General features: G+C 46.1%; 1 protein-coding gene across 2 annotated transcripts in view; it reads left to right on the top strand.

The window, feature by feature from the left end:
- ank2b (ankyrin 2b, neuronal) overlaps positions 1 to 12937 on the top strand; it is a 156251-nt gene that overhangs the window by 32917 nt on the left and 110397 nt on the right. The window contains exon 1 of one of the 2 annotated variants that reach the window (XM_080296440.1): positions 4702 to 5622. The exons of the other annotated variant lie outside the window; for it this stretch is intronic. Coding sequence (XP_080152566.1) covers positions 5536 to 5622 — 87 coding nt within the window. The 5' untranslated portion in view covers positions 4702 to 5535. Of the gene's footprint in view, positions 1 to 4701; positions 5623 to 12937 lie in introns of those variants that run through there. 2 annotated transcript variants of the gene reach the window in all.

Raw genomic sequence — 12937 nt, 5'->3', positions numbered from 1 at the left:
CAACAACAACAAGGCCTCTCTCACCCAGGAAACACGCAGCGTGTCACCCTGTAACCATGGCAACCACAACGCTGCCGCCTGGAACAACAGAACATGTCAAACAAACCCAAACAGTCCTGACCCGCCACAATATGAACAGGAAAGTACCGCCGTGTAATCCATTTATTTCAACAAAGTAACTGTATTCTGAATACCACCTGTTTAAACGGTAACTGTAACAGAATACAGTTACTCGTACATGTATTCCGTTACTCCCCAACATGCCGTGTAATCCATTTATTTCAACAAAGTAACTGTATTCTGAATACCACCTGTTTAAACGGTAACTGTAACAGAATACAGTTACTCGTACGTGTATTCCGTTACTCCCCAACATGCAGTGTAATCCATTTATTTCAACAAAGTAACTGTATTCTAAATACCAACTGTTTAAACGGTAACTGTAACAGAATACAGTTACTCGTACGTGTATTCCGTTACTCCCCAACATGCCGTGTAATCCATTTATTTCAACAAAGTAACTGTATTCTAAATACCACCTGTTTAAACAGTAACTGTAACAGAATACAGTTACTCGTACGTGTACTCTGTTACTCCCCAACACTGGATATTTGTCATATAATTGAAATATCATTAAACTCACTACTCGTACTCATAAATATGGTCCGTGCACAAAGCAGCGTCGTCTCTTTCTAACCATCCCTGCTCCAACAAACACGAGGTTGTTTCCATCGCTGCTGCTGTTCCATGTTGTTCAGCTCTTATTGTTACTGTAAGTCTCGTAGTTCTTATTTGTGTGAGGCTTTGCTCCTGCCCGTCACTCTGCTGCTGTTCCATGTTGTTCAGCTCTTATTGTTACTGTAAGTCTCGTGTTTCTTATTTGTGTGAGGCTTTGCTCCTGCCCGTCACTCTGCTGCTGTTACATGTTGTTCAGCTCTTATTGTTACTGTAAGTCTCGTGTTCCTCCTCCCTCCCCTCCTTCTCATAAAATATTGAGAGAGCCTGGCACTAGGCCAGACGCCCCCCTCCCTCTCTGCCAGGCAGACGGCCAGCTGACGGAGCATGTGGCTGTGGGAGGGGCACGAAGGGCGGCTCGGCTGAGGAGATATTTGTGGTGGCTGTTACAGAACTGCGCTACAACGCTGACATATTTGTCTCCGTGTTGTGGGTGCAGGCAGAGTTATGGCTGGATGGTGTTTATAGTGAACAGGCTCCCCTGTTGTTAAAGCGTGTTTCTCATTTAAAGTGGCACATTTCTGAAATGTACAGTAACCATGAACATATTCGTTCTCTAAATGAACGCCACGAGTTGTTGCTGCTCTACTCTGAACTCATTCACACGAGCACTTTCTGCTCGAGTGCTTCCTCTGTTCACAGCCACACTCACGGATGCGCTGGAGAACAGCTCGGGTAAGAAGTGTGAACAACATGCTGGCATTTCATTCTACCTGCAGTGGTCAAATCAAGGCAGTGGTCAAATCTAGCTTCTTTCAGCTCAGGCAGCTGCAAAAACAAAGCCAATTCTTTCACGGCAGCACTTTGATCCACGCCTTTGTCAGCACTCGGCTGCATTACTGTGATGACCTTCATGTTGGAGCTGTGGGCGTCTCCACAGTGGGCCTGGGAAACTTTGAAAAGATGTTTTCTTCTTTCGGCCATAAAATCCAGATCTTGGTTTCCTCTTTGTGAGCACAACAGAGACTCCCCTTGTTTCTTACACAGCCCCCCTTTGGCTTTCATGCACACACACCCACTCAGGGAATAAAGTCACTGCAGCCATTTAGCTGCTTCTCAGCACTCGCTGCATAACCTGAGGTTGGTCAGCCGGTCGACTCGTCGTGCATAGTGACAAATGAGGGATTTCAAATATTTCCAAAGCGATGCATCAGGTTTCTTTGCAGATGAAGTGAGACGTGGATGTTTCACAGCACCAATGAAGATTGTGTTTAAGTGCAGCCGGGCGCACGCTCCCCCAGCGACGCCAGCTTCTTCTCACCGTGCAAACACTTTGATTTGAAATAGATTACAGCCGTGAGTGTTTGACTGTGATGGACTGGTGATGTGATCAGGGTCGCAGGTTTCCACCCGCCTCGTCTCTTTGCATGCAGTGAAGGAAACTATGCAAACTATGCAAGGTGTGCAGTAACAGGTCTGAACAAACCAGCAGCAAATAACTTCCAGTCTCCACAGGTTCAGTGCAGCTGGTGTAACAAACGTTTGGTTACAACATATTAATGTTCGCACACTGCTGTAAAAACAGTTTTATTAAAATGAACGTGCACTTTTGTAGAAGCTCGTGGTGAACGCTCCACTGCCTTTGTTTTATTGTTACTATTATGTTGTGATGGGTTGAACAGGATGACTTGAGACGTGTGCGATGTGACAGAATAGACAGATGGAAGCCTTCATGTTGGATCAGAACGACGTCGGGCTTGTTGGTCTGCTGTGGTTTGATCAGAAGACTTCCTCAGATCAGCACCGTGGCCCTCCTCTTCCTCTCCCCCATCTGCTTCTTCTAGCAGCTTCCAACACACTGAGGTCTCTGACAGTGAGAGTGACTCCAGTGTTCCTGTAACTTTGAAGCAGAGGTTCAAGACAGATTTGATCTTTCCTTTCCTTCTGTTTGGGATTGAAGTGATGTAATATCAGGGGGGGCAGGGGGGGCTATGATGTCCTGTCATTCTCATGTAAATCTGTGTTGGGAACATTAATGTTTAGTAAATGTGAAGTTAGCAGAGCAGTTTTGGTCTGAATCACTGACGTCTTTCTTAAATACTGCAGGAACAGTTAGGAGTGTAACTGTAATCTGTAACTGTAGTTTGGCTGAGCTGGAGTCTTTGGGTTCATCATGTCGTTGGATGCTCACCTCCTGCAGCTGCTGGCTGCTCTCCCAGATGAGAGATGATATCTGAATGTCCTTTATAATAACCTTAATTCACCTCGCACACACACAATGAGCTGTCTAATCAGCTGACCGGAGCAGGTGCTGTGTGTGAGAGCGATGTTGGGGTTGTGAGGGCCCAAAGAGCTGGATCTCAGCCCCTGTGGAGGACAGAGGGGGTATGGACGTCGCGTGCGTGGACACCACTCCTCAGCTACTAGCTGCAGATGTGCAGTGCACATGTGGAACATGCAGCACCTTAAACCAACTTTTCCTCTGGAGTTAAACACTCTCCCTATCTGTTCACATACAGGTCTGTGTCCTCTATACAAACCGCTGGTGACCGTAGCAAACTGGCAACCAGAGTAATGGTAAATGGTAAATGCACTGGTTCTTATATAGCACTCTTCTACCCTCCCTAAGCACTAAACCAGTTCCAGAGCATCTAATAAAAGCACTGGCAGCAACAGGGGCCAGTATCCCGCCCAAGGTGACTTTGGCACGCAGACTGGAGCAGCCGGGGATCGAACTACCGACTGACGTCCTGAGCCACAGTCGCCTCTTTTCCAGTAGAACATAACTGCCTCAGCTCTACTCGACTCTGTCTCTCAGTTACAGTTGAGCACCACCTCAGTGTGGGTGGGGCTGTTACAGCAACACAACCTGAAAGTCCCGTGACGCAAACACAACAAGCGATGACATCCCGGTGATGGAACATCTGCACCCCGTCACTGGACTTCCTGTGTAGCCGTTTCCCTCGTTGCCAGGCAGGTTTGAGTCTTGAAGGGTTCGCTCTCATAACTGATCCAGTGATGTCACTTCCTGGCCATCGGCGGCATGTATCTGGGACACAAACTGGGCTTGGAACTGGGTGAGAGATGAAACTCTGAGGACCTGCACAGACTTGCTGCCTCGCTCTTTGTGAGGAACGTCCTTCAGGAGTATGAAAGGGAAACTAGCAGTTTATTGAAACCAGCTCCGCTTCAACCTCAGATGCACACAAAGTAGACTCGTTCCCCAAGAGTTTGCACTTTGGATCCCAGGTATCGAACCAGCAACCCTCTGATTAGCAGATGAGCCAGTCGGGCTACAGCTACCCTACGTGTGTGTGTGTGTTGCCTTTTCATTCACATAATCCATCTTATCTCTAATGAAAAAGCCAAATGAAATCCTCAGATTTGCCCCTCAGGTTCCCACAGTGTTCAGGTCACACCAGGCCACAGTCCCACATTTGAGCCACGACTGTGGGTCACACAGAGGACAGAGCATGTCCTTTAGCCTTCTTTGTTTTTGGATTGTGTGCCACAGAGTCTCACTGAAGATGATTTTGGCACGTTTGCTGAGATTGTTTGAAAAACAAGCTAAAGAACACGTCCACGATGTCACAGCAGCTGTGGGCCTCGATGGAGCCCACGCTTGTCCTGGAGGCGTCCTCTGTGGAGTGAGGCCGGCTCACATGGTTCAGTCTGAACAGGGTGAAGCTCCAGCTTTGACCTGATTAACTTCCAGTAGTGGAAAAGCAGCTGTAGCTGCATTTTTCATCACTATTAATGAGATGCTGCTATGACCTGCTGTTAGTGGGAGCTCAAAGCCTGAGGCCATCATTAAGATCTGTGTGGGTCTGTGTGGGTCTGTGTGTGTGTGGGACACTCACTGAGTAGTAGTCGACTGACCGACCAAAACACGGTGACTTCATATCACAGGAAATATTCAGCTCAGGCTTCTGTCTGACGCTTTGCTGTCTCACATTTAAATCACAAAGGTTGTTTCTACAAACACCCACTCATCTATCGTCCTCTTACACACCGGTCACAGACCCACTGCTGAACTCACAATATCATTTATTTTCCTTGTGTTTGATTGGTGGTACAGTTGTTTTATTTTGTGTGTTTGTTACACAGGAAAGCTGTTATTGATCAGTTTGAGAGTAAAACAGAAACTGTGAGTGTAAATGTGGAGATTACAGTCGTTTCATGCTGTAACCTACAAAATGCTTTGTGCAGACGAGTCAGTGAAATCAATCAATCATCCTGATTTCTTTAGCTCATGAACACAGTGTGGGGTCAGTGTTAACAACATGGTGCAGAAAGGAAACACAAGCGTGGAGTCGGTGGGATTGTGCAAACGGTGGCTCGTGCATCAATCAGCTCCAGCTGTGATGCATCTCTTTGATTAGTGGGAGCAGCAAACTCCATCCAGACAGCTTCCTTTGTTTTTTTCACTTGACTGATCGATCAGCGCACAGCTCCGTTTAGCACACACGCCATCTTTAACGACGGCGTGGAGTCTGTGCCCTGTTCCTCCCACACACGAGTGTTCGTTCATGTTCGGCCTTGTGTCTGAGCGTTTCCTCTCGGTGTGTCTGTAACGAGGAAGCCACGGGCAGGTCGCACACAAACGTGTGGCTGCCGAGTGTGCGAGTGAGGCAACGTGTGGCAACTATTCTGGTTTCCAGATAAACACTGGTGGCAGCTGCTGCCATGGCAACACCATTGTGCTCCCTCCCTCCCTCGCTCGTCTCCCCTCCCTCTCCCCAACCACTCCTCTCTCTCATGCTCCGCCGGCTCAGAGAGCGAGCACCAGAGAGGAGAGAGGTCAGCTCGATTCAGAGGACAGAAAGAAGAAAGGAATAACCCGGAGTGGACGGGGACAGGATGAGCGAGGACAGCCACTCCCACTACAGGCTGGACCCCAGCGATCGCCTCAACGGGCTGGGACAGAGGAGGAAGAGACCCAAGAAGGTAAACGAATAGATGGAGCGCCACGTGGTGCAAAGTGTGTAAGGATGGAGCACCCCACCCTGCAAAAAGAGAAAGGAGGTGGGGTTAGGTGAGGTTTGTTTATGTGCAGACGAGCGTCCACATGATGTTAGGAGCACCGAACCATCTCTCACCCCGTCGTCTCCTGTGGAGTGTGTGGCTGCTCCCCCACAGCAGTTGTATCCTCTCTCATATCCTCTGTCTCCTGGTGTTGTGTTGCTCCACAGTGAGTCGTAGTAGGAGGCTCACATGCTGTCAGGGTGGGTCCCTGCTCGCTCTTTGTGTGCCTGTCGTTGGGGGTTTTGCTGTTTGCAGCTATCAGGAGGTTTGTGTTGTAGCCTGATGTGAGAAGTGTTGTTATTATCATCATTTTTAACATTTCTGCACCGCTACAATAAACAGACACACACCCATCAGCCTGTTTACAAATCTATACGCCCATAAAGACGTGAAATACACATTGCACAAATCTACTATAACGTGTTCATATGTGTTATAAAATAAAGAGGTAAAGTATTAGCTGTTCAGGTTGATTCATAAATATGACCTCAGCACGTGAAATCCTTCTGCTGACATCCCTAAAAGCTCGTCAGACCAACGAAGCCGTACAACACAAATAACCAGACCAAACCAGGGTTGTGCGTCTGTTGTTGAGAACATTGTCAGTAAACCACAGATCAGTGTTTATGTACCAGTGACGTCCTGTCAGTCTCGATGTAATGATTCCTGACAGCGCGTCTTTGTGTGCCACCTGCTCGCTCAGCAGCTACACAACCCAGGAGCTCCGTTTTGAAACAAACCTTAGCACAGTGTTTGTGTGTCCGCCGGGAGCGATGTCTCACTCTGTTTCCATCCTTTTCTCGTGAACAGCGATCTGGTGTTTCTGAGGACACAGAAGCATCCAGCGTCATTATTTTTGTGTATGTCGTGTGAGCTGAGAGCTGTAACCAAAGGTAGTGAGCGCGTCAGCCTTTAATGTCGCGGCTGGTTGTGCGATCGCGTCGCCGCTGAACTCGTGAGAGTTTGTCTCAGGGATCTTTACATTTGAAGTCAGGTAAACAGGAGCAATCATCCAGTGAACTAACAGAACATTCAGGAGCAGTTTACTCTCATGAATGTCAGACAAACTGAGGTTTGTGTGTCAGTTAGATTCTTTAAGTCATTAAAGTGTCTCTGTTAGGAAAAGCATCTGTTTCCTCCACTTCTGCAGAACTGCGTGACCTGTAGCATCATTGCAGGAAGTATCCTGTGACAATGAGTGACTGCACATCATCATTATCAACACATAAACCTGTGGTCTGGACCTGCAGTTCTTATTTTTACTGTCTGGTTTTGTGTAAAGCAGCACTTCAGTAAGCACCTGTGAAGCACACAGTCATAGTCGAGTAATGAAGCGATCCATATGTGAAACATATTCCACGTCTACAGGATAGTGGAGGTTACATGGGTCAACCTGGCAAACTGTACCAGCACATGTGATCACACTGATAGCAGAACACAGGTATGTGAGTCTCTACGACGAGGTCAGAAACCAGTAACAAATGTTTCATGTGATTCGTTTTTCTCCAGTTTGTCTGCAGTGAACCTTAAATACTCACTGAACCAGCTGTTTCCTGATGTGGTGACGTGTGTCGGTGATGAAGCCAACACTCTGTCCAGTGTTGGGCAAGTTACTTGAAAACAGTAATCAGTAACTAATTACTGATTACTTCCCCCAAAAAGTAATCCCGTTACTTTACTGATTACTTATTTTCAAAAGTAATTAATTACTTAGTTACTTTTTAAAAACACGATTTACAACCTGAGTAGGTGATAAAGTGATAGATCTTTCAGCCCAATTCTACTTTTTCTGCATAATCCATCATACAAAATGTAATCAAATGGAAAAGTCTCTTTTTAAAACTTGTTTTATTAGATTTAATCTTTTAACTTTATGCATCAAGCAAACATTTAATTCTATGCAACATTCTCTGACTGGAAGAAATTAGTTTAACATTTAAACCTATTTTCTGCACATTCCAGCTCATAAAATAAAATATTTGTTGTGTTTACACTCAGTCTTTCAAATAGATGCAAGTAAAACACAGCAGAAAATAAATAAAGTCAAAGACTCAGCGGTCCTGTTGCTCTATTTTCACCTGTAAAGCAGGAGTGGGGTAGGCGGAGGTTTACCCTGGTGCAGGTGTGCCGCGGTCAGTGGAAGAATCCGCGAGTTTCTCTGTGAGTTTCCCATTACGTCGTAGCTACTCGGTGCTTGTTGGAAGTTTAGGGGTTTTTTTCGCTGTAAAAAGAAGTTTTCTTCCCACGCACGATGGACACTAATGTTTTTGTCACTTTTTATGGAATCAAACTCAAAGTAAGGTCAGTACTTCCACGCTTTAAACGCTGCACGCTCATACTCTCTCTGCACTCGATATATTATCCATTGTTGATCTGCACACAGCTGTTGTCACCAACGTCACACTCGCTTACGTCACTGTCGTGAGACATTCTCGCAAAAAAATCACGGTTTTAGTAACGCAGTAACGCAGCGTTCCTACGGGAAAGTAACGGTAATCTAATTACCGTTTTTGCAATAGTAATCCCTTACTTTACTCGTTATTTGAAAAAAGTAATCGGATTACGCGTTACTGGAGCGTTGTTCTCCTCTGTAACAAAGCAGTGATAAAGGAATAGATGCTGATTTTATTCATTCCAACTTGTGTCTTTGTGTCTTTGTGTCTTTGTGCTGCTGGATTCAGTCTGAACGAGGCAGCAGTGCTGAACCTGCCAGTGTAAATGTGATGCTGGAAGCAGAGGCCAGCACTTGGCAGTGGGGGGTCATTTAGAATCAATGGATGAATTATTGATATGCTCCCTCCCCCATGCTAGCACGGGCCCACTGCAACACACACACACACACACACACACACACACACACACACACAGACACACCCTTATGGAGACCTATGGGAGCTGAGATTTGTGCTGTGCAGGGTAACTGAAGCGCTGTGTTTTGCTGCTGCACTCCATCATTTTTCCAGCTGACTGTAGAAGCTGCTGGTTGTCACAGTTTGTTCTTTTATGAAAGCCTAAACATGTCAGTGTGAAACACAGAGCTGCTGTAACCGTGCACGTGACTGTTGAAGGAAATCTTGTAAACAATGTGTTTGTAACCGAAACCCAATATTTATTTGACAGCGACACAAAAACACTGTGACTAATGCTGACATGTGTAATTCAAACACAATGAAAACACAAAGATCTTTAAAAAAACAGCTGTGAGAAGAAGGTGACATCGTGTTGTTTTTTCATTCGTGTCTATAACATGATGTCAAAACGCGGCGACGTGTAACCCTCTGAGTCACCGTGCGCGATGATGATCAGACCCTGAAGCTCAGGGTTTGAATCACTGATTAAAGAGTTAACGACAGTTAATAATTAACAAGTCAATAAATCGTATTAATTAAATTAATGTTTTCTCTTGGAGTCGCTTCAGATTGGTCTGGCTCTCAGATGCAGGGCTATAAATGGCATCCGTGACTCATCGCTGATCAGTTAAAGCCAACTTCCTGGGCTTCTTCTAGACGATCTACCCACCAGGGTGGAGCGCACAAATGCTCCTTCCACTGTAAGTCACAGTGTTCGGTGGTTTGGTGCCCTGACCTCGTCAGGCTAAAGCATCTAAACACATAAAGATCTGTTTCGTACGTCGTTTCCAGACTGTGAGGAAAGAGTCTGCATTAGGATGTTGTTTTCCTGAACTCGATGAGCTAAACTTTATTTAAGCAAAGACTTGTTTTGTGTTTCCACACTCATGAATAAACTTTCTTATGTTTTTTTAATAGTATTATTTATTTCTTTGTGTTTGAGAAAGTTTGCAGTGTAAACAGCAAACACAGGGCCAATAATTAGTTTCATTCATTAATGAAAACAGTCAAGTGTTTGTTACAGTCAGAGTTCAAAGCAGCTGCTGAACCAAGGCTTTGGACTGTGTAACATTTTTACTCTTCTCTGGTTGGACAAAGGTGGCGTCTGATTACATCACCACACATTCACAGTGTTGTGATGTTGCCAACATCCTGTCCCCCATTAATCACCGATTATTCTTATTGTTTCATAGTCGAGTTAACTGTTCAGTTTAAGTTATCTCTAAACGTTTGGGCTCCTGACTTGTGTGTGATGTTTTAGTCCATGATGAGCACAGTCAGTACCTGAGTGTCAGCATGAAGGTCAGGCGCCCAGACTCCTCCCTGTTAGTCTTTACAGCACAAACACAGTCACACGTTGGACTATTGTTCAGTGTTCAGGTGACGTCCATGTAACCGATGATATTCTTTCAGACTGACTTTTACATCCAACACTTTCAGACTAACAGGACGCTGGGCTGTGGTGGGTGTGGTTAGTGGTGATATTGGAGTAATAATTCTGAGTGGTCGCGGTCACTGCTGGGGAAGTTCCACTCTAACAGGCGCTGCTGTGGACCAGCTCGACACACTGAGTTAATTCTCTCCTGTCTGCTCTGATTTGTCTGGAAATAACTCGGAGGATGCAGAGGAAGAGCCCACTACCCCCAGCTGATCCGGGGACCCCCCCACTGTCTCAGTGGGATGCAAACGCATCAGAAACTTTTCTACTCTTCATTTAGATTCTGAGCCTTGCATAATTGCTGAGCCAAGGGTTGAGGGGAGAATTAGGATTAGTTTTAGGCTACAGCCAGGATTGAGATTAAGCTCGTGTGTTTGTGCAAAAATGCCCGACAGACTCCACAGGATCAGCTGTTTCAGTCAACGAAGCATGCTGTCAGCGTCTGTCACAAAGAAAGGTTGGTGAGCTGCACGTACTGTGTGCTAAGGCAGTTATTTTAACTCCCGGCTGATGCTTTGTTTAATCATCTGTTTCCTTTGGATGAGGAAGAAGCCGCAGATGGTCTCAGTGGACTTCATGCACACTTTTCACTCTCAGGCAAATAATATCGAGAACTTAAATCATGCTCCAATGAGTGTGTGCGATTATGGGTTTGATCCGTCCGTGCCGCCTCTTCTTTTGGATGGCAGACAACAACAACACAGATGGTCTTTGAGGTTGACACCCAGGCATCACCATGGCAACCGAGAGCCTCGCTGCCCAAAAGAAAACATCTGAAACGACATCTCAGGCCGGGCAGCGTCGTCTCTTCCTGCCAGCGCTGGTCTGCAAGCTGATCATTTCATTAACAGTGACATGAGCTAAAAGCCTTTATTGAACAATGAGTGTAGAATTCAAAGTGTATTGAGACTCTTTGTACGGATTTAACTTCAACATGTCTTCCTCTAAACTGTTAGTGTGCCCGTTAGACCAGATGTCTACAAAACACCATCAGTCAGTGTTAAATGAGATTATTATGTCTTAATTAACAGACCACAGGGTTAATGTAATGGTAACAAAGCAGAACTAAAACCCTGAGCTGTTTCAGCTGATTACAAGTTGATTTGTAGCCTTCATTTGATTTAAGATAATTCTTGTTGTCCAATAATTATCTGATTGACAGACATTCCTGCATGTAAACAGGAAGTCTTATTAAGGTTAGTCTGGAGTTCTGTGCTGAGACAAACACATTATAATGAAAGCAACAAATCTTTATTTATGAATGAAGTCAGGTGATACAACTCAGCAGGTCTGTATTACATACAGGCATGTCTTGAAGACACAAGCTTTTAAATGGCTTTTTCTGACAAAACTCGACCCTACAAAGGTCAGAAACGTGGAAGCAGGTATGTCTTTCATGGCGAGCCGCGTCATTGGTTGCTGCATTAGCACATCAGCTGTAGTGTGTGTGAAGCTCACGTCACAACACACTTGTTGCCATTTGTTGACTTCGTCTCGGTGTCCATGTTTTTAATGGCACCTGACCAACGCTTGGTGCAGCAACAGAAGCTCTTAGCTGAGTACGGATGCTCATGTAACAGCTCCAGCTACCAATCCCAAGGATTACAGAGCCTATCGATGAGAGGATTGATCCGTTAATGACGCACTTTGAGGGAGCACCTGGATCAATGGGCGTCTCTGGGTCAGAGGATAGAAGACGTTGGGTACTGGGGGCAGTGATACTGAAGAATGCCAGAATTAAACAGCCTGGTTTGTGTTGTTTCATGGTCCATGGAACATACACTGAACAAAAATATAAACGCAACACTTTTGTTACTGCTCCCATTCCCCATGGGATGGACGTAGAGACCTAAAATTCATTCCAGATACACAATATAACCATCCCTCCCAAACAGTGGTCACAAATCAGTCCAAATGTGTGGTAGTGGGCACATCTGCTATATTGAGATAATCCATCCCACCTCACAGGTGTGCCACATCAGGATGCTGATCTGACATCATGAGTAGTGCACAGGTGTACCTCAGACTGCCCACAACAAAAGGCCACCCTGGAATGTGCAGTTTTTTGCGCTATTGGGGGTCTGGGGACCCAGAACCGGTCAGTATCTGGTGTGACCACCATTTGCCTCATGCAGTGCAACACATCGTCGCATGGAGTCTATCAGATTGTCAATTGTGGCCTGTGGAATGTTGGTCCACTCCACTTCAATGGCTGTGCGAGGTTGTTGGATATTCGTGGGAACTGGTACACGCTGTCGTATACGCCGGTCAAGCACATCCCGAACATGCTCAATGGGTGACATGTCCGGTGAGTATGCTGGCCATGCAAGAACTGGGACATTCTCAGCTGCCATCTGCCCTGAACAATGTGAACCATGATTCATCCGTGAAGCGCACACCTCTCCAACGTGCCAGACGCCATCGAATGTGAGCATTTGCCCACACAAGTCTGTTACGGCGACGAGCTGGAGTCAGGTCAAGACCCCGATGAGGACGACGGGCATGCAGTTGAGCGTCCCTGAGACGGTTTCTGACAGTTTGTGCAGAAATTGTTTGGTTGTGCAAACCAATTGTTCCAGCAGCTGTCTGGGTGGCTGGTCTCAGACGATCTTGGAGGTGAACCTGCTGGATGTGGAGGTCCTGGGCTGGTGTGGTTACACGAGGTCTGCGGTTGTGAGGCCGGTTGGATGTGCTGCCATATTCTCTGAAACGCCTGTGGAGACGGCTTATGGTTGAGAAATGAACATTCAATGCACGGGCGACAGATCTGGTTGACATTCCTGCTGTCAGCATGCCAATTGCACGCTCCCTCATTGCTTGTGGCATCTGTGGCATTTTGCTGTGAGACAAAACTGCACATTCCAGGGTGGCCTTTTGTTGTGGGCAGTCTGAGGTACACCTGTGCACTACTCATGATGTCAGATCAGCATCCTGATGTGGCACACCTGTG

The sequence above is a fragment of the Astatotilapia calliptera genome, chromosome 3 (genome assembly GCF_964374335.1).
Source record: "Astatotilapia calliptera chromosome 3, fAstCal68.1, whole genome shotgun sequence".
In the NCBI taxonomy this organism is placed as follows: domain Eukaryota; kingdom Metazoa; phylum Chordata; class Actinopteri; order Cichliformes; family Cichlidae; genus Astatotilapia; species Astatotilapia calliptera.
The sequence above is the reverse complement of the archived record's forward strand: the minus strand, read 5'-3'. Positions and strand labels throughout refer to the sequence as shown.